Source organism: Marmota monax, unplaced genomic scaffold (assembly GCF_021218885.2).
Source record: "Marmota monax isolate L192 unplaced genomic scaffold, Marmota_monax_Labrador192_F-V1.1 WCK01_AAM20220418_F8-fsc00368, whole genome shotgun sequence".
NCBI lineage: Eukaryota > Metazoa > Chordata > Mammalia > Rodentia > Sciuridae > Marmota > Marmota monax.
In genome coordinates, this window is record NW_026695118.1 from 18978 (window position 1) to 45395 (window position 26418).

General features: G+C 62.3%; 1 protein-coding gene across 13 annotated transcripts; it reads right to left on the bottom strand.

Moving 5' to 3' along the window:
• Nucleotides 1-1952: 1952 nt before the first annotated feature.
• Micall2 (MICAL like 2) lies at nt 1953-24239 on the bottom strand. Of its 13 annotated transcripts, XM_058573851.1 has the most exons (20): nt 23946-24061; nt 21794-21861; nt 20470-21603; nt 19968-20106; nt 17508-17556; nt 15837-15978; nt 14779-14966; nt 13871-13986; nt 12467-13252; nt 10781-11043; nt 9771-9864; nt 8899-9059; nt 8400-8555; nt 7919-7983; nt 7691-7814; nt 7443-7533; nt 7274-7347; nt 6568-6682; nt 5517-5572; nt 1953-5230 (listed from the first exon to the last, which is right to left on the bottom strand). In XM_058573851.1, exons 4-20 carry the CDS (start codon nt 20060-20062, stop codon nt 5154-5156), a joined length of 2652 nt encoding a protein of 883 aa, XP_058429834.1. In that variant the 5' UTR covers nt 20063-20106; nt 20470-21603; nt 21794-21861; nt 23946-24061; the 3' UTR covers nt 1953-5153. The 13 variants fall into 13 exon arrangements, 5 of the variants coding, with proteins under 5 accessions (XP_058429834.1, XP_046284103.1, XP_046284102.1 ...); XR_009225287.1 differs by lacking the exons at nt 19968-20106; nt 20470-21603; nt 21794-21861 and having other exon boundaries at nt 1953-2246; nt 2709-2793; nt 4795-5230; nt 23946-24239; XR_009225286.1 differs by lacking the exons at nt 19968-20106; nt 20470-21603; nt 21794-21861 and having other exon boundaries at nt 1953-2246; nt 2709-2793; nt 3937-5230; nt 23946-24239.
• Between the last annotated feature and the right edge of the window lie 2179 nt (nt 24240-26418).

Below are 26418 nucleotides of genomic sequence, written 5' to 3' on the forward strand. Positions count from 1 at the left end.
CAGATCCCGTGCCTGCCCCTGCCACAGGGCCTTTGCAGGTGCTGCACCCCGACTGCCCCCAGTCCGGCTAACCCTCCTCTGAGACCCCCCCCCCACAGAGCCCCTCCCCAGCTGCAGTTCTCTGCCTGCTTGTTTGTCCCCTGCCCCTGAGAACCTGAGGACGGGACCTGTGGGCATCTTGTCCGCTGTGGGACCCTCAGCACCCAGCAAGCAGCCCCGCCCCCAGGAGCGGTCAGTAGGCGCTTGATGAGTGGACAGAGGTGATGGAAGGAACAAGCAGTCTAGGGAGACTGTCGACGTCACCGGGTGCTTCCCCCGATGATGTCACTGGAAACAGCGTCCTAGGACAAATGTTCCCTCTGACAAGCACCTGACAGCTTTCTCCCACAGCTGGGCACGTGGTGGTGGTGGGGGGTGTCCAAGGTGACACAGGACTTAGCCTTGCACGTAACAGAGGAGAACCCTGAGGGTTTCCAGCAGGGTGGGGGACACCAGCCCAGACACACGGTGGCCAGGAAGGGGAAGGAGGATGCGGAACAGGAAAGCACGGCCCCAGGAGAGAGAGAGTGGACAGAAAGTGGACAGGGCAGGGGAGTGGTGCCCATGCCCTCAGGAGACACCAAGAGGACACCAGTGGGATCCCAATGAGCCACCCGACCACAGATCACAAGGCCATCTGTGAATGCAGGGGCCATGTGCCTCATTCAGAGCTTTCTAGTTGACATGTTTTTTAAAAATCAGCAAAAAAGAAAGAGGCTTTGCCGGGCGCGGTGACGCACACCCGCGGTCCCAGCAGCTCGGGAGGCCGAGGCAGGAGGACTGCAGGTTGAAAGCCAGCCTCAACAACTTGTGAGGCCTTAAGCAACTTAGCGAAATCCTGACTCTCATCAAAATCCAAACAAGGCTGTGGATGTAGCTCAGCAGTTAAGCAGCCCCAGGTTCGATCCCAGTACGAAAAAGAGGAAAAAGAGGTGAAGGTGAAGTTCATTTAATGACATTTTAAAAAAATGTATTTTGTTTTAGTTGTTGTTGGACACAATACTTTTATTTATTTATTTATTTATTTATTTATTTATTATATTTATTTTTAGTTTTTGATGGACACAACATCTTTATTTTATTTGTATGTGATGTCGAGGATCCAACCCAGGGCCCCGCTGTGCTAGGCGAGCGCTCTACCGCTGAGCCACAACCCCAGCCCCTATTTAATGACATTTTATCGAACCCAATATTCCTAAAGTGTTGCCATCTCAATAAGGAATCAGTACAAAATATTGGTAGGGAGATGCCACAGGTCCTTTGGAAACCCCGGTGTGTTTTGTTTCAGGTGCTGGACAGCCACCTGTGGCCAGTGGCTACTGTAGCATGTGCCCACGTCACAGGATCCCATTCCCCACCAGCAGCTGTTCACCTGAATGTCCCTCTTCATCTATCGTCCCTTGAAAGCCTGGCCAGCTGCCCTGGCTGCCAGGGCCTCATGGTACCCTGAGCTGAAGCAGGAAATTTAGTTCCGAGTCAGTCCAGTGGGCTCTGGTCCCTGTCCTCAAGGTCTCACGTGGCCATTTGAGCTTTGCCCCTGGGCCCACACCTGGGCCTCCAGCCCTGGGGGCACCCTAGACCCGGGCCCACGCTACCTCCCACACCGCTGGACCCGGCCACCAGCCCCTTCTGCCTTCTCTCTGCCCAGCAGAGATTCTTCAAAGGCCAACACACATACACCAAAATCGTCCCAGTGTCCCTTGGACCCTGACCCCAGCCACCCGCTGACAAGACCAAGGACATCTCCCCAGGGAAGCAGCCCCATTGCCCGGTGCCTCCGCTCACAAATCCAATCGCCACTTTCTGGAAAGTTCTCCCTCGTAAATAAATGAGACTAGAAATGGCCCATATGGATACGTAATGTTGTTAAAACCACTGATTAAGTTTTACACAACCGCGTGAGAGCAAACAAAAAGGTTTTAGCTTTTTAATTTAAGAAAAGAGGAATATGATATAATTTCAATTTGTGATAAGATGTTCTCGATATTGCGGTTTCAATTGGATTACATCCTAATGTGCTTTATAAAGTGTCAGGACGGCTGCGGATGAAGGTGTGTGTGGGATATTCTTTATTAACAATTTAATGGGCCGCGTTCGCTCTATCCGTCTTCATCAAGGGCTTCCTGGCCGCCTGGGAGGCCTCGTTAGTGCAGAACCCCAAACTCCAGGCTGGGCTTCCTCCGGAAAGGCCAGCCCGGGGGAGACCCCTAGGTGGACCAGCAGACAGATGTGCTTTGACCACCGCACCTGGTCAAAGGCTTCTGCTAGCAGGGCCCTGGAAGGCGGTGACCAGGTGCGGTGGTGAGAGGGCCCCGCCCCGCCCCGCCCCTGTCCTCTGGCTGTACCCCTCCTGCAGGGTTAGGAATCTCCAGGGAAGGGGGAGGGGGCCACCCAGAGCTGTGTCCACTCCCACACCTTGCTCCACATTCCCCGGCCCCTGAGTCCCTTGGGGTCTTCCTGACCCCCCTGAGGACACCCAGGCCTACATGGAGGTGTGGGTGACCAGGCCCTGGCCCTCAGGAACAGGGGTGGGCTGTGGGTTCAACTCCCACCCTGAGCCCTACACACACTGCTGCAGAGACTGGGGGTGGGGGTCTGGCCCAAGTAGAGGTGTGGCCCTCAGCTCTGGGACACCCCAGAAGGCCCCCCAAGGGACCTCAAGCCCTCACCAGGGCGCTGAGTCGGGTTCAGGCAGTGTCAGTCTCCATTGCTGGTGCACAGGTGACAAACTGGAGGCCACAGGGCGCGGACAACCTGCGTCACAGGTGGAACCTGGTTTGCTCGCTCCTTCACCCACCCCCCAGGGGATGTCGGCCAAGCTCTGCTCGGGGTCAGGCACCATACTAGAGCAGGGGACACACACACAGTGCGGGGACAGGCAACCCCTGACATCAAGAACCTCCACCTGAGAGAGGGACCGGACAACAGCCAAAGCCAGGTGAGCTCCAGGGGCTGAGGGACCAGGGCCCCTCTCCCAGGAGGGCACAGGGACCTGGACGGGGGACTTGGGGGTTCAGGCAGAGGGGCCTGCAACACAGAGGCCAGGGAGCTGGGAGCAGTGGAGAGGGGTGAGGCTGGAGTCCCCACAGGGCCCTGGGAAGATGGGCCACCTGGCTGAGCCCAGGCCTGGACTGTCCTTCAACCCAGCCTCTGTCTCAGACCCCTGGAGGCTGCAGGCCTGGGGACCCATGGACACAGGGCTGGGTTGGGACAGAGGCAGCCCCTCCCTAATTATCCCCCACCCTATATCCACGCATGAACACTGCTGTTCCAGGCCACTCTGGGAATAGAGAGGACTGAGCACACATTAAGTGCCTCCTGTGTACACAGGCAGGAGAGGGTGGCCCTGGGGCACCTCTGGAGATTGCCCAAGCCCCAAGTCCAGTCTGGGGTGCAGGGCAAGTTGTCCGGTCAGCTGTGGGGGGGCCGGTTCACTTCCAAGTTGGGGGCAAGCAGGGTGAACCAGCGCCACCCCGTCCCCAAGGGGCCACCCCAGGGCCCCACAGGCCTCACTGCTCCAACAGTGGCTGCTAGAGCCTAGCATCTGGCCAGGTCGGGCACCTTAACTCTGCATCCCAATGGCCAGTGTCACATGGGGCTGCAGGTGCCGGGCCCCTGGCAGGCAGCAATGTATATGTCCTGCTGGTCAGTGCTGGTCAGTGCTTGGGGGACTTGACTTTCAGGGCCCCATTTATTGAGCATTGGGGTGTCCAGCCAGTGCCACCAGGCACCCCACAGATGCTCCTGGGGTCCCCTGATGGCTGGATCCTGAGTATTGCCCTGTGGGGAACCTTGGAGCTGTGTGGCCCCAGCAGGTCCAGCCCAGGTGGCCAAGGTAGTAGCTGGACACCCTTGCCTTCCCTGTACAAAAGCCCCATGGCTCCCCTCCTGACTCACCCCCCAGGAGCACTCACGGCCCCTCAAGGGCACAGTCCAGAAGCCCAGAGGTTGACCCCAGGTTCTAGTCCTCAGCCTGCATATAATGTGCTGTGCAGCTTCAGGACACTGTATCACCTCTCTGAGCCTCGATTTCCTTATCTGAAAAATGGAGCCGCTTTGGGGGTGCGCCAGGCTGCCCCATCCCTGCTGCGTGGCACTCTGCCTCCCCCTGGTGGCCAAGATGCCACACTGCCACAAGTCCCCTGGTGGGTCAGATCTAAGGACATTGGTCTGGGGAGCCCCAGAGGCTCAGCTGCACCGTCAGCCCACCGCCCAAGCCCCTCCTGCTTCCCCCTAATACACAGAGGCTCCGGGGCCTCTGCTCAGAACTGCTCCCAGATGCCCAGGGCCCAGGGCACCAGGCCACGCTGGAGCACCTGGCCCAGGCCTGGTGACCACTCGGGCAGTCTGCCTCCCGACTCTTCCCTCTGGCCTCTCTGCCCACACTGGGCATCTTTAAGCTCCCAGACCGTGGTCCTGAGGTTCCTTTGGCCAGTCACACCCTGCCCTACCCAGGGGTCTTCCATTCCTGGGCCCGGCCACCAGTGTTTGGAACAGCCAAGGTCTCAGATGTCAGGCCACTGAGATGCACGTCTCCTGGGGGCCACATCTGAGTTCAGTTCCACAGCGCCCCCCCCCCCCACGAAGTTCATGTCCAGCCTCTCCATGCAGCCAGGAGGCAGAGCACCCTTCTCAGTGAGCGCAGGCAAGGCCCAGAGAGGGTCAGCTGCTACTCAAGGCCACAGAGCTCATCCCCTCTGGGTAGAGCTGGACTGAGGTAGAGCCCCTGGGCCTGGTGCTGGGCCCCCAGCTCACCTAAGGAATGTGGAGGAGGACATCAGGGACATCCGTCAGTTTCTTTTTTTGGTACCAGGGATTGAACTCAGGGGCACTCGACCACTGAGCCACCTCCCCAGCCCTGTTTTGTATTTTAATTAGAGACAGGGTCTCCCTGAGTTACTTAGAGCCTCGCTTTTTGCTGAGGCTGGTTTTGAACTTGCGATCCTCCTGCCTCAGCCTCCCATGTCTCTGGGATGACAGGCATGCGCCACTGCACCCATCTAGTTTCTTTTTTGAAGGCACGAGGAAAGGGAGGCACAGGCCCTGTGGCCAGAGTGCCCCTCCAGTCAGTCCCTCCTCCAGCCTAGATGCAAGGTCTGGGCCTGCCGGGCAGCTCACTCAGGGTGACCAGTCTTGCTCTTAGGGGACCAGATCTTAGGAAAGCGGAACTTGGACTTTTTCCTCTGGAGACCTGAGGAGAAGAAGGAGAGTGAGGTTGTGCTCCATGCTGGCCGCTGCCCACACGAGTCCCTGTGGGAAGTCCTTCCCTCCCACCCACCAGGGTCTTCCAGGGCCCAGAGGAGAACTGCACCCCATCCTCAGCGTGCCCACCCCACTGAGCACGGTGAAAGCCCCGGCCAGTGCCCCACACAGATCCCCAGCCATCAGCCGCTCAGCTCCCTGGGGAGTCGGCCTGGCCAGGCTGCCGTCTGGACCCAGCCCCCAGTCCCGGCAGCCCCTGCGCCCACACTGCTGACCTGAGGTACCCAGCTTCTGGATCATGTTCTGTAGCATCTGGTCTTCCTCTTGCTCCCTGGAACACAGATGGGGTGGCCATGAGGGGACAGGCCCTGGACAGGGCAGGGGAGGCACACTGTCTCTGGTCCCCTCCTACCAGAGCCCTGGCCCCACCTGACTGGGGCCACCTGCCTTCTTCAGACCAAGAGGCCGGAGCTTGACACCCCTCTCCCCACCAGGTGGACCCCTGCCCTCTCCAGGCCTAGCCCCTTAATAGTGACCTGGGACAGCAGGGGACTTGAGCTGACCACACCAGTGATCTAGGGCAGAGGGGCCCTGGGCTAACCACATCAGTGACCTGGAGACAGCAAGGGGCTTTGGGCTGACCAAACCAGTGACCTGGGATGGCAGGATGCCTTGGGCTGACCACACCAGTGGCTTGGGAACAGCAGGGGCCCTAGGCTGACCCCAACTTTGACACAGGGACAGCAGGGGGGCCTGGGAAGGTGCCTTCAGGCTCCCTCATGGGCTCAGCCTGGGCTGCTGACCCTGTGTGGACCGGACAAGGCCCTCATCTGGGACATGAGACAGGAAAGGTCCTTGGGGACAGCCCCGAGGCCACACGACCCAGCGCTGTTGCCAGAAGACACACGGCTGTGAAAATTCACATCAAAAACAAAACTTCAGATCCAGCTCCCAACTGCGCAGGCCACAGGACAAGCGACCAATGACCACGCGGCCAGGGGCTCATGAGGGACAGCTCTGGTAAGGGGACATTTCCCTCACAGCAGAAAGTTCCTCTGGACAACGCTGACCCTGAAGGCCGGGGACCTGGAGCAGGAAGGAGCTCTGTGGCCAGGAACTGAGGCGGTGGCCTGGGAGGCCTGTGTGGCGTGAGGGGCCCGCGTGAGGGACGCGCCTGAGGGACGCGCCTGAGCGCACAGGCCTCCCTCCTCCCTGGGGGGCAGAAGGTGCAAGTGAGGGCAGCCTGGCTGGGAGGGGCCTGGCACTCGGGGGGCGACGCTCCCCGGCCCCTCAGCCCTGCCCTCCCCTGGGCACATCCTGCCTCACCGGAGCCGGTCCTCGTCGAGGAAGTCCACGATGTCACTGCGGTCATTCACCGTGTTCACATACTGGCTCAGCAGCTCCTGCTCCCGCTGCCGGTCCTGGGGTGACTTCAGAGCCTCTGCAGGGACAGCCGGTCAGAGGCATCCCCACCCCGCTGGGGGACAGTGTCACCTGCCCAGCTGTGGGCTTCTTCCCTCGAGGGAAGGTGGGTGCTAAGCCCCCAAGCAGGCTCCAGGCCAGCGAGTGGGAGAAGGGACCGACCAGTCTGCATGCTGGACCCTGTCCCTTGAGCCTCCTCCCCCAGTGCTGGCCACAGTGGGACACAGAGGCAGGCGCAGGCCACAGCCACGGCAAGGACAGGGAGGGCAGTCATGGCCGCTGGGGGACGCGCCTCACCACTGCCCTCTTTTTGTCCACACCAGCTGTGAAGGGTGCCATGCGGCCGCGTTTGGGGAGGATGGAAGTCAGGCGCAGAGCCAAGCGACGTGGCCAAGGACACACGGCCAGGAAGGGAAGGACAGGGGACTCAAAGCCAGCCCTGCCTGCTCGGGCCCCTTCGCAACACCACCGGCCTCCCACGGGGGCAGCAGGGCGGCTTGGGGAGCCCGCACCCCTCCTGCCGGCCTGGGGCTGAGGCCTCCCACCCCTGCTGGCCCGCGCCCTGGGGCCCCCAGGCTGGCCTTCCTGGCAGGAGGGACACAGGACGCACCGGGCTTGGCCATCAGCCGTCGCAGTTCACCCTCGAGGTCCAGCTGCTGCTCCTCCAGGCGCTGGTCCTTGGACCTGCCGGACACAGAGGTCTGAGGCCTGGCCTGACCTGGCTGCCCCACCGGCGCCTTCTGGGACAGGCCCCTGGCCCCGGGCTGCGGGGCGCTCACTTGTACATCAGCTCCGACTCCAGCCTCAGCAGCAGCTGCTTCTCGTGGATGAGCTGGAACCAGTCCACCATGAGGCCGTCCTCCGTGTCATCTGGGGACAGAAGCTGGCTGCACGCGGAGGGACTGCCGGCTCCCAGCCCCCGCCCAGCACCAGGGGTCTCCGTCTGGTTCAGGTCCCAGGGCCAGGACATCCCCCAGGGGAGAGCTGGCCGCCAGGCGGGCACTCAGGAGGGACGGGGCCCGCTCACCTCCCTCTGCTGCCCGCAGACGCTGCTCCAGCTCCACGCCCCTGAGCTCCAGGGCGTCCAGCTGCCTCTCGATGTCCTGCACCTGCCTCTGGATCTCCTCTTGGGGGATGTAGTCAGGGTGCAGCTGGGGACCGAGGGAGGGAGGGGGACAGTTGGGTGCAGCTAAGGACCAAGTGCAGTGGGGGACGTGGGGTCCAGGCTCCAGGCCACCACTGAGAGTCCACTCACCCTGACGGGGGAGGTCACCTTCTTGCCGGGCTGAGTGGGCACAGCGGCCGGGCCCAAGGGCCTCCCTAGAGAAGGGGCAGGCTGAACTCCTGGGCCATAGGGCACCAGGCCCAGGGAGACCTGGACGTGGCCTGGACTGGTCTGACCCAGGGCTGCCTACCCCAGCCACAGGTACCTGGGCAGTCCCTGCTGGTGCCCAAAGGTCAAGAGCTCGCACAGGCCAACCCAGAACCCATCCCGCCATGTCCCCACCTTCCTCTGGATCAGCAGTGACAGACACACCCCTCTAGCACCCCTGGCCCCCCCAGACTCTCAGGCTGCCAGGACAGTGCTGCCACCCTATTCACAAAAAAGACTTGGTCCTCCAGGCCGCCTTGGCCCAGTGAGCTCCTACACATCCTCCAGAGCCCCAGGAAGCGTGTCCTCCCCAGGAAGCCTCCTTGGTCTACACCCCAAATAGGAGCACGGCTCTGGGGCTGACCTGGTTTGCCCCCAGGATGGGGCTTCTCCTCCTTCCAGCTCCCGGCCAGGGCTTCCTGCCCAGAGGGCTCCGACTGCAGCCAGTCAGCAGAAACATCAAGATTGGCAGGGATGGCCAGTCTCCTGCGGTGGACGAGGGTGGGGGAGGGGGGAGGGGCTGCCCGCAGGCAGGGGACAGAGCCGCGTGTCAGGCCAGAAGGCCGCCACTCCTGAGCCACCAGGAGCGCTGACATCACAACACCCTGGGCCCCTCCGACAGACACAGAGACCTTCAGGACCACCGCATGCTACCCAGACTGGCCACGTCCACCCACAGAGGGCAGCATCCTGACTAACACGCACGCGCTCCCCACACCCGAGCCGTGCACCCGAGTCCCATCTAGAACACACACGCGCCCGTGCCTGCCCTCCTCCAGCTGAGGACACCATTGCCCTTCCCGCCACAGTCCACGGACCCCACCCCCAAAGCGCCTGGAGCCCCGGGGTCCCTCTGGCATTACCTGAGATGCCAGACCTGGGGCTGACTGGTCTTGGTGTCCCCTCAGGCCGCACAGGGGTCAGGGTGATGCAGACACCCCCAGTGGAGTCGCCTGAGACCTTCCTGAGGGCCTCTCCCACCCTCAGCTCTGTCGGGATCCGCGGCTCCCTCAGATCCAAAGACCTGGGCAGAAGGCTCAGGGTCAGCCACCGCCCCATCAGCACAGGCCTGGGCCCCTGGGAGAGCCTCCCAAAGGACAGGCGGACAGGAGAGAGGCAGGAAGCCTGGAGAGAGGGCGCCTGGAATGTTCTGGGTGATCACCTGCCTCCCACCTCAAGACCCCTAGGGGCACACTCACCTGTGAACCCCCCAGATGTGAGCACAGGCTCAGGTAGTCACGGGTGACCAGACACGAGCCCAGGACCCCGTGTGCACGCGCACGTGAGCTGCCCTGTCCAGGAGTGGACATCTGCCCCGTTGCCTGATATCTGGGATGTGTCCCCATGTCATTCTGCTGGTGTGAGTTATTCTATGACACTCAAGATGGCATGAGTTGTCCCCTGTCACTCAGCAGGTGTAAGCCAGCTGGTGTGAACAGACCCCTGTCACTCAGCTGGTGTGAGTTGTTCCCTGTCACTCAACTGGTGTGAGCGGTCTCTGTGGCTCAGGTGGTGTGAAATGGTGCCTGTCATTTGTCTGGTGTGAGTCGGCTTTTGCTACGTACACCTGAGGGGCACAAGTGACGTGTGTTTGTTGGTGCCATGGTGCGTGCATCTGCTGGCGTGTGCCCTCAAGCACCTTGGCCCAGACCCTGTGCCCACTCGGTCCCATGCTGCAGACACCGGGCACAGGAGCGGGTCCAGGCAGGCTGAGCCCCGCCCACCAGCCCCTCACCTGCTAGCGGGGGTCTTCTTGTCCACAGGCTTCAGGCGGGCCCTCCATTCTTCTGGCCTGTCCTCCTGGCCTTCCTGGGGGCTGGCACCTGGGCCTGGGCAGACAAAGGGGGTCAAGGGCCAAGGAGACAATTCATAAGAGGGGTCTGCCCTGTCCTGGGAACACAGGGCCTCCCCCTCCTGTCTTCCTGCAGCCACCCACCCTCCAAGGCCCCCAGAGCCACCAGGCATTCAGGAAGAGCCCTGGGCTGGAATCTAGAAGTGGGGCTCCAGCCTGGCCACCCCGAGCCTCGCCTCCTCTTCTGCCATCGGGGCAGGGGTGTGTGGGGGGAGCCCTGGTCACTCATGTGCCCATGGAAGGGAACAGCTGAGCTGAGCTGTCCATCTATCGGCTCTCCTGGCTCTGACCTGACGGTGGCTTTATCAGGGGGGCTCAGCCAAAGGGATGGAAAGATCCAGAAAAACAATTTGCACAGTGCAATCCGAAAGCTCTGAGCCTGCCTGATGGTGGCACAGGAACCTCCGAGATCCACCCAGATGTCTGGAAAACGCTCCGGGACCAGAGTCTCACGGCCCTGAGACAGGAAGCAGTGCGTGTCCCCGAGCCTCCAGGAAGGGCTGGGCCTGGGGCAGCAGATCTTCATGGGGGACATCATGACAGGTACGAGCCTCACACTAGGGACAGAGCCGGCACTGGGCACCACCCAGAATCTCGACTGAGGACAGAAGCATAGGGACTGGGCTGGGCACCTGCAAGGAGAAGCAGACACTGGGTGGCACATGGTGACAGATAGTGAGGCCCTGCAGACACGTGTCACAGCCACATGGGAGCAAGCAAGGACCCAGGGGAGCTATGAGGCTGGTGTCACAAGAGAATCACAGGGTCCAGGAGCAAGAGCAAGGGCCGGGCTGTGCAACAGCAGAAACACAGGATGCAGCTCAGGGAGAAGGGCAGGGGGTCCAGCAGCCCTCACCCCTCGACTCCGCACCCCACATTAAAAAGGCTCTTACCCTTTGCAGGTGGGGCCTCCGGCTTCGGCCTAGAGACAGCACTTGTCCAGCTGACCCCAGAGGATACAGTCAAGTTCCTTCTGCCAGCCTGGGGCGATGGCCTTGACGTGCTGCCCACACTCAATGGGGGAGGCAGCTCCGTCCTTGAAGGGGGGCTACGAGCCTGGGGAGCCGCTGAATGTGAGGCTCGGGCTGCGGGAATCGCTTGTGGCCCTTCAGTTTGGGGATGGGGATTGCAGGCAGGAGTGGTGACTGGGGACGGCCTGTGGGTAAGAGATTAGGCCTCAGGCAGGGGAGGATCCAGGATCCTCTCTCAGTGTCCCAGGCAGAAGCTGCACAGCCTCTCCCAAAGCTAATTCCCAGCGTCCACCCCCGAGAGCACAGTCCACCCGGCAAAGGATGGGCCACAGGCATCGATTTCTGGCACTCGTATACATTGGTGGCTGATCTGCCACTAAAGCCAGCATTGGCTGAGATTAAAAATGTTCCCAAACACACCCCACATGGAGGCCAGGACCCAGGAGCACCAGGGACTGCCCTGTGGAGGCCCTGCCCAGAGCCACAGCTGGCCTGGGCTACCCAGCTGCACACTCAGAGCTGCGTGGGCCAGAGGGGCACAAGGCCTTCACACGGGCTGCATGGCCTGGGGCCACCGTGCCCTGCCTCGGACGCAGACACATGCAGGAAGCCCAGGCTGCTGGCATGCAGAGCCCAGGGTGGGGACACAGGCACCTCCCCGAGCCTGGAGCTCCATTCCGCTGAGGTGTCCCCAGGAAAGGCAGGTGGACCCACCCTCCTCCCATCCCCGTGACCACCCTGGGAGTCTGGGCACCAGTGTGGGCTGCAACCAAGCAGGTCTAGGCCAAAAATGCATAAAGGGGTCACACAGGCGGCAGGCACAGCATGTCACCAGCTGGGAGGGGTCTCCTTACTCGCTGGGAGACTGTGCTGGGTGGAGTTCACGTCCAAAAGGGACGCTCAGAGGGGGACCTTATGTGCACAAAGGGCCTTGTGGATGTGGTCACATTATGATATGGTCTGGCGGGAGTGGGGTCCTTTGAGAGACAGAGGAGACATGCGGGCAGGATGGAGAGATGTGGCCGCAGGCCAAGGCACACCTAGAGCCTCCTGCACCCAAAGACCAGAGGCTCCTGCCCTGGGGCCTCCCGGGGACCACAGCCTGCCGACAGCCCAAAGCCAGACTGCTGGCCTCCAGGACTGAGAGGACACTTGTGCCATTAAAGCTGCCCAGTGAGCAACTCCAGACACTAACAGTGACCGTCCACATTCTGCCATCTGCTCAAGGTCCTGGGGAAGGCACTGCACATGCGCCAGTCAGACGGCCAGTTCAGACCGGCCAGTGGGACACCCTGGACCCAACCTGTTTTCTCATCTACAAAGGTGCAGGGTCCTCTGAACCGACCTGTGTGTGCCGCACAGCAGACGCTGGTGGCAATGTCATCGCATGGAAGACCCTGAGCATGTGCCAATGACAGCCCATCACCAAGCCCAGCCGCTCCTGGAATTCTCTCCCCATTTCCCAGAAGAGAAAACTGAGGCTGGGGAATGCAGCTGTTGTGATCACAAGGCCAGGAAGGGCGGGGCCCAGAACCCCCAGCGGCCCTCCAACCCCTCTGGCCTCCGTGGACAGCAGTGACTGTGCCCTAGGTCCCCTCCTCCACCTACCTGCTGGGTGCCTGGGTGCCAGCCTGCTCCAGCCCCGGGAGGGCCTTCCTGAGGAAGCTCAGGGCCTGCTCTCTGCAGGGAGAGGCATCTGCTGCAGCGGGGCCCTTGCTTGCTGGGCCACTGCTGGGGGACACTGGCGTCTGGAGGAACTTCTCCCGGGCCTGCTGGGTCCTGGAGGCCGAGGGGGTCCAGGCTGGAGCGTCCGCTGTGCCTGGGGACCCTGAGCTCGAAAGCAGCTTGGTCTGGGCTGATGCCACTTGGGGGCTTCCCCGGCCTTGCGGTGTGGCAGGACGAAGGTCCGGGGCACTTGGGGACACAGTAGGACGCGAGCTGGCTGCCACTGCACCCTGAGCAGGAGATGACCACCCCACTGGGGAGCTGTTGGTCACACATGTGCTGACTCTGCCGTCCACAGAGGAGGTCACTCGGCTCGTGGACAGCCTGGGCCCCGCTGGGCTCCTCCCATGGATGGGAGCGGAGGGGGCTGGAGGGTCCCGTGTAGCGGGAACAAAACCTTTGGCAGTCGCATTGCCTATTACAGGCCCCTGGGCCACTGGCCTGGCCTTTGGGGCTGCCTCTCTCAGCCCATTTGTCTCCTGGGCCTTCTGTGGGGCACTGGGGGGCCAGGCGTGCCCAGGGACGGCCCCCGTTTGTCTGGAGGTTGGGCCTGGCAACGTGGGCTGTGCAGAGGCAGCTCTGGGGAGGTGGCTGGTACAGACGAAGACGCCCGGCTCCCCTGTGGCTCGGTAGGCCCCTGAGTGCAGTGTGTTGGAACACTGCTGGCACCTGCAGGAGAAGGTCACAGGGGCTCTGATCACTCCTTCAGCTGCTCACTGTTCATGCTTTCCCAAGAGCAAACACAGATGTACTCCACATGTCTACACATGAGGTCACTGAGTCATTCAACAAACCCTCTTCTCATGTCCGTAACCACCGTGAGTCATAGGCTCCACTGAGAATCTCCCTGGGGGCGTGTGGGAGCCCCAGAGAGTGTTCCTGTCAGCACACACACAAGCCACCCTATGCCCCACTTTGGGGGCTGACCCATCCCCAATCTTGCAGATGGAGGCCCCTGGGGCTTGCCTGCTGGGAATCCCTAGCCTGAGAGCCACAGGGTGGCTGCAGAGGGCGCTGTCAACGGCCACATGGCAGAAAGCCCCAGTGTGAAGGTCTGCGAGGGTCTAGGGAGATGGAGTCAGCCTGTCTGCAAGGGCAGTCAAAGGGTATCTCCCAGGGGACACCGGGGGGACTACATCAGACCCTGGGTGCCCCGGAGCAGTTGGGCGCCTCTGGCCACCAGGCACTGATGAGACTGAGCAGGAGGATGTGGCCGGGTGGGAGGGACAGGAGCCAGGGAGGTGTGGGAGGAGGGCGGTGCACACCTGGGCACGGGGCAGGGCCTACCTGAAGCAGCTGCGGTGGTACAGCCGCCCGTCAGCCAGGTGCCGCTGCACCAGGTGCACGTGCTTGCCGCAGACCCCACAGGTGCTGCTGACCGAGCTTCCTGCCACCGCGGGGCCCTGGGGAGGTGCAGGAGCTGCTGAGCCTCGGCCGAATCTCTCCAGGCTCCCGACTCAGCCAGGGCACGTTGACCCTCCCGTCCCTGCGCCAGCTGCCCCTGGCATCTGGAGATGCCATTTACAGAGCAGAAAGGGAAGCCCCCTGAAGAGCGGCTAGCAAGGGGCCGGTCAAGGATCCAAGTTCAGGGCCTCCAGCCCAGCCCTGGGAGGGAGCGGACGCCTGGCTTCAGTGGTCCTGGGGAAGAGACAGGGACCAGGGGACAGACCAGACCAGTCCCTCCTTTTCCCAGCTGGGGCACAGGGGTCCAAGCCCATTTCCAGTATGTGGGGCTCCAGCTCTTCAGAGCCCGAGGGATCACCCAGGGACAGCAGGGGGCGCCCACACCCATCCCTCGGCTCCACCTTTGGGAGTGGAGCCCATTCACAGAGCCCAGCTGGCCTGGGAATGAAGGGCCAGCCGGGGCCCTCCCATCCCCGCAGGGAAGCAAGAAGCCTGCGTGAGCCCAGAAAGGTCTGGATTTGGACTCTGCTCCACCTGCATGGCCTCTCTGGGCCTCAGTTTACCTGTCTGTATAATGGGGGTGATCATCTCAGCTGTGCAGACTTAAAGGAGTCGGGGAGGGGGGCGGCGGGGGACAGGAAGCCAGCCCCAGGAGGTGCCACAGATACAGCAGCAGCTGTCTGTGCTCTGGACCCCGGGGAGCCGCCCCCCACGGGCCTTGTGGTTTTGGGCCACACACAGCCCCACAAGCGCTGGCGGGAAACCAGAGGGAGGCCTGGTTGGGTGCTTACAGTCTTCGGGGACGGGGCCTCGGAGCCCCCGTCCTTCCTCTGGACCACGGGGTTTGTCCTAGCAGGAGAGAGTGGTGGCCCCCGGGCTGGGGCATGCGCGGGCAGCTTGGCCGGCTGGCATGGGGCCTTCCCAGAAGGTTCCTCTTCGGAGTCTGACGAGGGCCTCTTCACCCCAGCCATGCCCCCAACTGACACAAGACACACAGGGGTCAGGGGTTCCCAGCAGCTGCCACCCTGGCTCTGAAAGGTCCTGGGTCCCCCCAGAGGCTCTGGTGTCCAGCACAGGGCTGGGTGCCAGGGAGGAGTGGGGTGGACCTCCTGGGGCCCTGGCTGGGTGGGGTGGCCTGGGGCACATTCTTCCCAGGACAGCCTGGCCCACACCCCGTCCCCACTGAGAGCTCAATTTGGGGTCAGGCAAAAGGGACTTTTCTTTTCTTCACCAGGCAGGGCTGGCCCTGGGCCCAGAGCAATTCCGGGGATTTCTGGAGCCTAGAGGAGGAATGTGGGGGCGAAGGACGGAGCAGCGCCACATGTGAAGGGCCGGGGAAAGGCCCGGCCTGCCACCCTGTCTGGGCCAGCCCAGCCTCCCCAGGCCCCGGAGTCGGGACGACACGGGGGGGTCTGATGGGCCACTGGACCATGGGCATGGAAGCACAGGGGTCTGAATGGGCAGAGTGGCCCGGGGTGGAGGACAAACTGGGAACAGGGGTGAGCAGGAGCCACGCCACCCCCCCCCAGCACAGCAGTTGGGGACTGGGGGACCCAGGGCGCTCCACTGGGACAAGCCCACAGTCTCTTTAGAGGAAATCACAGCCTCGGGGGCCCCACACAATGTGACCCCCAGAAAGGCCTCCTCCCTGTGTCAGGGCAATAACACAGCCCCCCACCCAATGTGGGACAATGTGGGATGTCAGGACACTGGGGGGCTGGGACAGCCACATGGCTACAGCATAAATGGATCTGGTGGCCCCAAGAAGGGCATCCCAAGGAGACCCAGGCCCGACCAGGCCTTGGTCTCCTTCCTGCGGCCAGGCCCAGGCCAGGGGGCAGGGACTCACTGGGGGAGCGGCCCTGGAAATAGTTGTAGTACTGGGACACGTAGGTCAGGATGCTCAGCCGGTCAGGCACTTTCAGGGCCACCATGTCCTCAGCGTCCAGCAAGGCTGGGATCCCCAGCTGCTCCTCAGCCACACGGAAGGCCTGGAAGGTGGGCAGGGGTCAGCAGGAAGCAGGCCAAGAGAGCCCCTGTCCTTGGCCCCAGTCCACCCGGGAGCCAAGGCCCAAGCAAGGCAGGACACAGGCTTTGAGCCCAGAAAGCCCTGCCCGCCTGGGAGACCGGGGGCTCTGCCCGCCCACCTGGGTAAGGGACCAGGATTCCAGGTTCCTGAAGCTGCTCAAGGGAACCAGACTTGGTGGGCTCTGCTGGGGGACCTCACATCTTCCTGGAGCCTCCCCTGAGCGCCTTGTGGCCCCTCGGCCCTGTGACACCAGACCCTGTCCAGTCAGGGAGGAGCCTCTCTGTGGGCACGGCCAACACCCATCCGGGGCCTCCAGGGCCAAGAAGGGACACAAGAGCAGCCTGTGTCCTAGCAGCCTGAACCATGGGGAGGAGACATTTGAGGCTAAGAAACTGGACTGGGGAGGGCCGGGAAATGTGCATTGTAGAGCACCTGCAGCATACTGAACAGGGCCAATCTTAGCTTCAGTGCCACCCTGGCCGGCTCTGCAGCGTCCACTGCCTCCCTCCAGCAGACAACCCCCCAGGGGCTGTCCCCAAGCACCTGCTGACTGCCACCCCGAACTCCTGGGCTCACTTGGAAATCAAGTCCCCCAGGCGTGGCCGCAGGTGGCTCCCACCCCCAGGGCCAGCACCAACCCACCAAAGGTGGCCGCACAAAAGCTCCTCTGGGCTCACAGGCCTCACTTAGTCCAGGCCAGGGCCCCAGACAGGAGGGCTCTGTCTACCCTGATGATCCACCCACAGGCCCCAGACCCTGTCCCCGGCCGCCCTGTGTGGCAGGCTCCATCTGCCACTGCCTACACAACCCCCATGCGAACCCCAAACAGGGCGCCTGCCCCTCGCAGACCTGCTGCCCAGTGAGGGCGTCCTGCTGCCCTCAAACCCGAGGCTCCCATCTCCTCTGACCCCTCCTCCAAACAGGCCAGGATCCAGTCCCATCCGCGGCCACCACCATGGGCCATCCCTGCCCCTCCTTAGCAGCCCACAGGAGCAGCTCCCAGCTCGTCTCCCGGGGTCCCATCTGGCTGGGAGGGGAGGCCCAGGTCCTCCCCACACCCTGCTCGGCCTGCCCGCCCAGCCAGGCGCCCTCCAGCTCAGGGCCTTTGCCCCTCTGGTCCCTTGCCTTGGGACGCCCTTCCTGCTGACCTCCACGAGGCCTACCCAGGACCACCAAGCCTGGCCCTCCCACAGTCTCCTGGGACCCCTCTCCATCTTGGGTGGCTGGACCAGGTCCCCTTCAGGGAAGGATGCTCCCTGGCCACTCCCTGCCCCCTGACCACCCTACTGAGGAAGAGAGAGGACCAGAGAGGTTGGGCTCCAAGATCAGAAGCCACTCCTGGAATGCCGGGTCACCCAGCGGAGGGCTGGCCACTGAGCTGGACAGCTATGTCGGGCCCTCAGGGGACCCGTGCAGCCAGGGGAAGACTGGCTGGGGTCAGGACCAGCTTTGAGGCTGGGCTGGGAGGGCAGGACAAGGTGGGGGACTCACCAGTTTGTTGTTCTCATATATGTTCTCCTTCCGGAGGGCACTGAAGTTTCTGGAAGATTGGAAAAAAAAAAAAAAAACTCGTATCCAAAGCAGCTCAGAGTCCGGAGGGCAGGGGCCAGCGGGGCTTCCCCAGATGCAGAAGCCAAGGCCAGGAGAGGGGCAGGAACAGACAGGCTCCAGAGCAGAGAGAACTCGGGGCTGCAGGGGGCACCAAGCTGGGCTACCGGCCTGCTTTGGCCAGTGAAGCTACCCAGCACCTACGATACTGCTGCCACCCCTCACCTGGGCAGACAGCCCAGGGTGGTCTTTACAGCTCAGCCTTCACCTCCAGTCCCTGGGGAGGCTGAGCCCTTTGCCACCACTCCTGCCCCAATCAGAGGTGGCAGAAGACAGGACCAGAGAGGCAAAGCCACCAGCCTGGGGCAGCCCAGCTAAAAACACAGCTCAGAATAAGGTTGCTTCCAATACCAAGTTCAGTGACATGGTGATATGGTGGGCCAGAGAGGACAATGTTCTCAAGGACAGAAAGATGGGGTGGACATGAGAGGTCCCAGGGCCAGGGACCGAGACAAGAGAGGGATGGAAAGTCAGGAGGCCAGGCCGCCACACTGCCCGCCTGTCAGTCCCATTATTTGCTCCTGTTTTCACGAGAGGGGTGCCGTTCTGTTCTCCACCAACACCTGCTCTCCCCACCCTTGCCTGTCCTACAGAGTGGACCCTGGGCATGTCTGCATCTCACAGATGAGGAAACTGGGCACAGAGAGGCTGCAGGACATGCTCAGATCACACAGCAGGAGGCGGGAGGTGGACCAAGCCATGGCTCCAGAGTCTAGGTGCTCCCTCTTCCAGGATGGAGTGGCGTGACCAAGTGCCCACCAGGCACTCCAACTCTTCCAGGGAGGGCAGACCCTCAGGAATGAGGCCATCAGAGCCCTTCCTGCCTCCTGGAGGCAAGGCCCTGGCCAGCCTGGACACAGGCACACCTCTGGCCAACTCCAGGACTGCACGCGCCCTCCCCAACATGCCCAGGACCACACACCACAGCCCACCCCACGCCTGGGGGACACTCTGAGCCGGGGTGATCTGGTTAAACTGTGACCCGTCCAGTGGCTGTCAGTGACCACTGTCAGGAACTGCATTGTTCCAGAAGCCTCCTGGCACATGAGAGAGGCTCAGGCCCCACACCTGACCTGCAAGGCCTCCTCGCTGGGGCCCTCAGCTCCCCTGGCCCCAAGAAGACAAGAGCCGTGTAACAGCAAGGCTGGCAGGTCAGGTGGAGGAGAGGAGGCGCTGGTCACCTGGGGCCACCTGGCTGGGACAGCCTGTCTCCCAGCCCAGTCGGCAGCAGAGGTCAGGCCCTGCTAACCCTCAGAGAGCCAGGCTGTGCCCATTGTTCGGATGAGCAAGCGGGCCAGGCAGGCCGCGGGCCACCCACACCACAGGGTCCCAGCCAGCCATCAATCTGCCCAGCGCTGGAGAGGCCTCCAGCCCTTGTGGCGAGGACCACCCCCCAGGTGATGCGTCCCAGATGTCAAGACCACCCACGAGCACAGGGGCTTTCGGTGAGGAGACGGCTGGACAGATGACAGCAGGAGGGGGGGTTTCGGCACCTGCAAGGCTGGGTGGCCTCTGTCCAGTCTGCCTGGGCACTGTCCACGGGGTCCATCCCCACCCAGTGGGCCCCAAGCATGTCCAGGAGCATGTGGGTGGAGGCCCAGCTCCCCAGGTCCACCCTGCCCGCTTCTCTTCAGCATCTGGGGACAGAAGCCCGGTCCCGCCTCCCCCCACATTCCCTTGGAAGTCAAGTCTTCTCCAGATCCCCAGGTCACTGCAAAGGGCAGGCCTGGAGTCCAGCACAGAGGCCACTCACTGTGGGGCAGGCGGGAGAACTATTTGTTTAGTCTCCAAACAAAGCAGGAGGCCACTAGCCTTCTGCATTTGCCTTCATCTACCAGGGCCCAGGCTCCCTCCTGCAGGGCCATCTTGTCTCCCCGACCCAGAGTGAGCGTCCACAGCTCCAGGCAGGTCAGGCACTCCAGGGTCCCTACGATGGGACTGGCACTCTGAGCAGGGCACAAGGCACAGGTCGGGCACAGGAGAACTGCTGACCCTCGGGACCACGTCCAGGCTGCTTCCTGCCTGTGTCTCACTGAGGCCTGAGCTCACTCTCTCAGCGCAAGTGCAGGTGGCGTCACCTTAGTCCCTAAGGGGCTGAACTGAGAGGCCAGTGCACTGGCGGAAACCCCCAGAGTGGGAACCCCACCCATCCCTCCAGGAAGTCCACATGGCCAGGACCCATGGGGAGGACACCTGACGTCACGAGCTGAATTGTTTCCTCCAAAAAAGTTATGTGGGCGTGCAAACCCCGGGGACATCCAAACACGACCTCACTTGGGGACAGCATCTTGACAAAGGTGGTCGCATCAACCCTCATCATTTAAAGTCAGGTTTTTCTGGTACCTGGACCCCAGGGCCAGGTATACAGCTGGTGCTCTATTCATGCTTGCTGATGAAGGAGTCCACTCGTGTCTGCAGAGTAGGGGTTCCACGGCCATCGTCGGTTCTTTGAACACTGGCAGGACAGATGAGTCCGCGGGGCCTACAGTGGCCAGTCACGCGTGTCTGCCAACTACGCCCAGTGTGTGCCCAGCCTGGCCAGATCAAGGCACAACCCTGCCTCCCGCAGGCCACCAAGGCCCCACAGAGTGTTAAGTTCAACCAGGGAAGGCGATGGCTCCCACTCCGGCACCCGAGGGCAGGGCTTCTGGGAATGTCAACCCCCTTTCCCGCTCCCAGATGGCGGGTCCCATGTTTCCCAGGACAAATGCAGCCATGCAGGGTGGACAGGGAGGGAAAGATCCCGGCTGTGTGTCTTCCAGAAACCTCCAGCACATCTGGAGTTAATCCTACCAGGATGGGGGCAGAGGGAGACAGACAGACAGACAGACGGAGAGGCCCCCACCTCGCGGGATCCAGAAACAAAAACCCAGAGAGACACCGAGACAAACAGCACTGGGCGGCAGCGGGGCTGGGCCTCAGGGCCAGCGCTGGCCAGGGCTGCCCCCAGGGGCGGGAGCCATTCTGAAGAGCCCGGGCAGGAAGGCAGCAGCAGGGGCTTGGGCAGCAGGCCCTCAGGCCTGGAACAGAAGGCCTCTGTCCCCAGGCAGCTTCCTGTGACCACAGGGCCTGTGTGGGAGGGGGAGGAGGTCACCCAGCCACGATAGCCACCCCCGCGCGCCCACGCCCGGGAGGGAGAGAGGGCAGCCTCTCAAGCTTCCAGGCAGGGCCTCCCATGTGAGTGAGAGGCCTGGGGACCCTGCCACAGGCGAGTTAGAGCCTTGGGGACCCTGGGGGAGTCCCGCCAGACAGGGTGCCACCACCCAAGGGCTCTGCAAGGTTTGGTCAGTCACCCGCTGCTTCTGGCCTCAGCCACCGGCCTCCAGAGCTGGAGAGGCTTGGAGAATGTTCAGGCCACCCCGCCACATGACTGAGGCTGGGGAGGGGGTATCTGCACAACCCCAGGGCCCCCCAAGTTCTGAAAATGGACCCTGCGTCCTTGATCCCCAGAGGAGGGCTGTAGGGTTTCCTGACCACCGGAAGGGCCCCTGGGCAGGTGCGGGGTGGCTGCCCACTCCCTCCACCCAGCTCCCGCCTGCCTCAGAGAGCCCAAGGGTGGTTCCTGGTCAGGCCCAGAAGGGGAAGGGGTCCGGGGTCACCCTGCAGCACTGCCAGCCCTGACAGGTTCACTTCTCAGGCTTGGGGAGGGTGGGGCTGTTTGCTCTGGGTGGCTCTGGAGTCACCTGGCAGCTGGCAGCTGTGGCTCATGGTAGAAACAGACCCTGTCAGCACGCATCCTAGAGAGCTGCCTGCAGAGACTCTATAGCTCTGGGGCACTCGGGGCAGCTGACTGGGCAGGGAGCCGCCCCACTTGCCTGTTTCCGGATCCGCAAGTGGAGATTCACACACACCTTCCGGTGGGAGGAGCAGGGATACAGTTCAGGTGAACTCCCCCAACCTGCCGGGCATAACCAGGAGCCGGGTGCCCCACCTGGGCTGGCTCAGTGCCCTATACTTGCTCCCTCACAGCTGTTCTCCCCTGAGGGCCAAAGGAAACATGCTCAGCATGCAGCAGGAAGGACTGAGGTCAGACAAAAGGAAGGCCTTCCTGGTGGCAAAGCTAGGGATATGAAGACAGGATGTCCACCTTCCTGCTACCAGAGGGTCTTCATGTAAGGAGAAGAAGACAGGAGTACTGGGGGCTGGGTCCCACCAGACCAAGGTCTCACCCGAACTCTGACTTCAGCGCTCCCCCAAGAACCTGTCCTTCACAAGTTGCCTCCTTTCCTGGTAGCTACTGGGGACAGAAAGATCAGCTTAGGGTTTCACTGTGCTTCGCCCCAGGCATCTCTGGCCCAGAGGCATGGCCAGGCAAGGCAGGAGACAGGCACAGGCATGTGCTCCCCCCTCTGGTGTCCCATTAGCCAATAGCCACCAACCCTGTTGTAACCCACGTCTGTGTAACAAAGAGCCACAAACTGAGGAGCGCACTTCCTCAGTCCAGGGGGCCAGAAGCCCAACCTCAAGGCCAGGCCAGGCCTGCTGGCTCCAGCACCCCTGGGCTCGTAGCCCCACCACGCCTTATCTGTCTCTTCGGCTCTTCCTCGGGCCCCCACTACATCCACAGCACCCCGGGTGTGCGCTCTTGCCCGTGAGGCTCCAGCTATGGCCAACATCCACCTCACAGGGCACCAAGCATAGGGGCTACCGCAGTAAATAAGAATACCCCCACAGCTGCAAGTGACAGACCAGTGGGGACAGACAGCAAGCAAGCCAGCAGTGCACAAGTCGCTGCACCCAGCCTCCTCTGCCTGTGGTGGCCTCCACTCTCTGAAGTCACTCTGAGCCTTGAGTCATTGGCCTGCTCACTGCTCCACTCTGGGACTAGGACGGCGGGGCTCACTGTATTTGGGGACTTTACACAATGCTGGGTACACCACGGGTGCTCAGCAGCCATCAGTTAAATGAATAGGTATGTGGTGTCTGCCTGTGCACATGCGTGTACATAATCACGTGCACACCTCTGTTCCATGTGGGCACTGTGTGCTGGGCCAGGGGCACAAGCACATCCAGCCTCTGACCCCAGAGAGCTGGGAGCAGAAGCTCTCCAGGGTCAGAAAAGCCCCAGATGCCCAGTGACACCCATCCAAGGCTGCAGGGCCAGCAAACGGTAGCCCATCTTCCCTCCACTTGAAGGCTTCAGGACTTGCCCCCTAGCCCATCTGGGCTGCCTGGGTGAGTCTCCAGCCAGCTTTACCCTGCAGCCTCCCCACTCCAGGTCCCTCTCCCAGCCACCATGCCCGTGGCCCACTGGCCATCAAAGCTCAGCCTCAGGCTCTCCACACCGTGGAAACATCTCCACCTCCAAGGGCAATGAGGCTCATGCCTGGGCAGGGAGCAGAGGCTGCAACGTGCCCCACAGAGATCCCCTGGGCAGCTCCACAAAAGTACATCACAACCTTGGGCAGGAGCCACAGCCTCTTGCTCAAGACTCCCAGCTTCCTGGGGAAAGCAAAGCTTGGTACAGGGGAAGAGCAGGGTGCCAGCCCTGGCTCAGCCTGTGTGCTGTGTGACCTGGCAAGGGCCCACCTCCCTCCGCCTCAGTTTCCCTGTGTGCACAGCAGGGAGCCTGAGGCTGGGTCCAGAAGGTGCTGCCTCTGGCCTCAGCCAGCCCCCAAGACCTCCCTGGCAAACACACCCGCACCCCAGTCCTGGTCCGGCCATTCAGCCAAAGAGCATTTGCTGAGTGAATAACTGATGGAACAGATTCAGCGAGGGCCAAGATCCAACAGCAAGGCAGGGCCAGACTCCCAGCCACCCATGCCAAGACCCTCCTGGGAGAGAGGGCCTGCCCACCTCCTGTAGTTCCCAGGAACAGGGACCCAGTCTCCTCATGTCCCCATCACCCCAGGATGCAGAGGCCTGCCAACAGGATGTGGGGTCTCAGGGCTTTCTGCTCTGATTGCCCCTCTGGGCAGTGATGCTGGACTGTATTCCCAGGAGCCTGAGCAGGCTGGGGACAGGGGCAGCACCTGCACTAGATGCCTGGAAGGGCCAGGGACTTGTTGCAGACCCCAGGGGAGTATCCAGTCCCAGAGGGCCCAAAGGGGTAGCTCTGCTGGGTCTTTCCCAGGGAGGGGGGTGGCAAATGGGGCCCAGGACACTGCCCTGAGTCACCACTGACTAAGCCGGCGGCTGTTCTGGCCGTGGCCCAGCTGCCCTTGATGGACGGCGCACTGAGGCCGCTGGGTGCAGCCTCGGAGGGGGTGGGCTGTGCTGTGGATGCCTGCCCTTCCCAGTCCCAGGTGGCCCATCTCCCGGGCATGCCCTTGAGTTCTGACTCCCCCCGCCTTGCCCCAGCCCAGGGCAAGCCTCACTCACATGAGGTCAGGTCTGTGGCGGTGCAGGATGGCGCAGAAGGCCAGGCCGTCACGGAACGACGTGGTCATGTTGGTGATGTTCACGTCGCGGTACCCCTCGCACTGCTGCCGGCACCACTGCTGCAGCGCTTTGATGGCGGCCATGCGGCCGGCGGGTGCTCCCCACGCGGGCTTGGCCCGCTCGGCCCGCCGGCGGAAACACACCGAGGGACGCGCGGACCGGCTGGCCCGCACGCAAGCAGCCGCAGGGATAAGGAGCCGTGGCCACCACCTTCGCCGCTGCCGGACCCTGAGCCCGCGCGCCGCCGCCTGTCCCGCCCCCGGAGGCCCCGCCCCCAAGGGCCAAGTACCCCGAGGGCCCGCCCCGATAGGCCTCGCCCCCGGCAGGCCACGCCTCCTGTCGGTCCCGTCCCGGCAAGCCACACCCCCTTTGGTCAACCCCCACTCCCGTACTGGCTCCGGCCGGGCCTCCCTCTCCGCCCCTAGGCAGACCACGCCCACTGAGGCCCCGCCCCGCCGGCCCTAACCCTGGACGCGGGGGGGAGGGGCAGCTCCAGGTTTAGGATCCCGCGGGGGCTCCCTACAGAGGCTTCGGGTTTGCCTTTCAAGGCCCCACTTCCCACCGTCCTTCTGCCACTCTCCAGAAGGAAGGACAGTGGGCCAATGGAGAAACTGAGGCTGGAGCCGACCCAGCTTCCTGGGGAGCAGGAGACGCCTTGTTCCAGGGTGTTCGAAGTACTTCCCGCCTGGTTTCTCCACTCCCCGTGCATGCCCGCCGAGATGCCAGGCGAGGGGTCAGAAGACAGGCTGGCGGGGTGGGAAACATCCCCAGGGCCCACCTTTCCTGTTTCTAGGGCTAGAGATGCCCGTTTCCCATTTTGAGCCTCTTTGACACCAGTAATTAAGGAAAGTGCCTCTTGGGCTTAGGGCTTACCCCACCTGCTGCTCTCCACGTTCTTCAGACCCTGTGAACCGGACTAACCCAAGAAATGTGAGATGACCCACTCGCTTGGCTGCCCCAGGGCTTGTTCAAGCCTGAGGCAGGAAGGTGTTTTCCCGAAACTGACCCCTGGCAGGGAGCCAGGGCAGCTTCTCTGGGTCCACTGGAAGGAGCAGAAACAGGTCTTCCAACCCCAAGCCACACAAGGGCTCTGAGCAGGCACCTAGGTGGGGACCGCCTCCTGCCCAGCTGTGTGAAGCCCATGTGGATGGTGAGTTCCCCGTGCCAGGGGCATGCAAGCAGGTGCAGAACAGGGGTCCCCCACTGTCACCCCAGATAATCATCCTGACCCTTGCCCTCCAAAGTTGCTGACCCACCAGGGATTTCCCAGGAGGAGACAAGGGCAACACTGTGCCACCCAGGGCTGTTCCTGGAACTGGGTTTTCTCGACCCTGAGGGCAGCGGTCAGGAGAACCTGAAAAGCTGGTAAGGAAGGAGCAACCACGAAGTGTGTGCAGATAGGGCGTGGGTTGGGTGAAGGGCCGAGAAGGTGGTGGCCAGCGCTCTCTGGAAAACTGTCTCACAGGTCCCCACGATACTCGATACTCAGCCTCCAGAACTTCCTCTGATGACTGAGTTGGGAGGCAGCATTAGTGGCAGTTCCCTGGGGCCACCAAAGATGTCCCTACCAGCACCTCACACAGCATATCTTTCCACGGTCCCCAAGCCAGGAGCCAGGACACTCCCAATCTGGTCCCCCTGGCCCTTGCCCAGCACTGCCACCCCTACAGTGAAGACCACCACATCCTGCCCCTCGACTGGGCCAGCTCCCTGGGGCCCAGCAGCCCAAGCACTCTTTCTAGCAGCTTCTTTCCTACCTGGTGGCCCTCTGAATAAAGTCCATACTTTATCAGGCCTCAGGCCTCACTTGGTCCTGCCAGGCCCTGCTTATCAGGGCCCCACCCTGGCCACACCTTGGGTGCTCCACTCTGACTCTGAGCCTCTGCCATTACTGTGCTGGGCTCCGCACTCCTCCAAGACCCCAGCCCCTGAAGGCTTTCAGGTACCACTGTGCTCCTCCTTGGTCCCAGGTCCTCATCTGGCCTTGTGCACCCCCAAGGCTGATCTGAGTTCTGCATTCCCACTGTGTCCTATGCTCTGTGCCACCTCCCTGCTGGGTCTCCTTGTCTGTCTGCAAAGATCAAAGGCCCTCCTCCCAAGGGATCCCAGAACCAGGCATACAGTAGGCACTCAATGAATGCAGATCATGTGCTCACACTTGAGCCTGGGGATGAGAAACAGGTATCAGCTATGTGAGCAAGACAGGCGCTGGGGTGTGGGCTCCAGACACCAAAGTCTCAAGAAAGTTGCTGCTTCCAGCCTGCAGCCGGGGCTAGGGGATAGATAGATACACAGACCCCACGCCAGAAAGAACAAGGCGACATAGACAGAGCGAGCAAGAGACAGGGGCAGCGCTGAGAGAAGTTATAAGAATTGTCTCCTGAGCAAAGCAATCCTTATCTGTTGTAGAAGA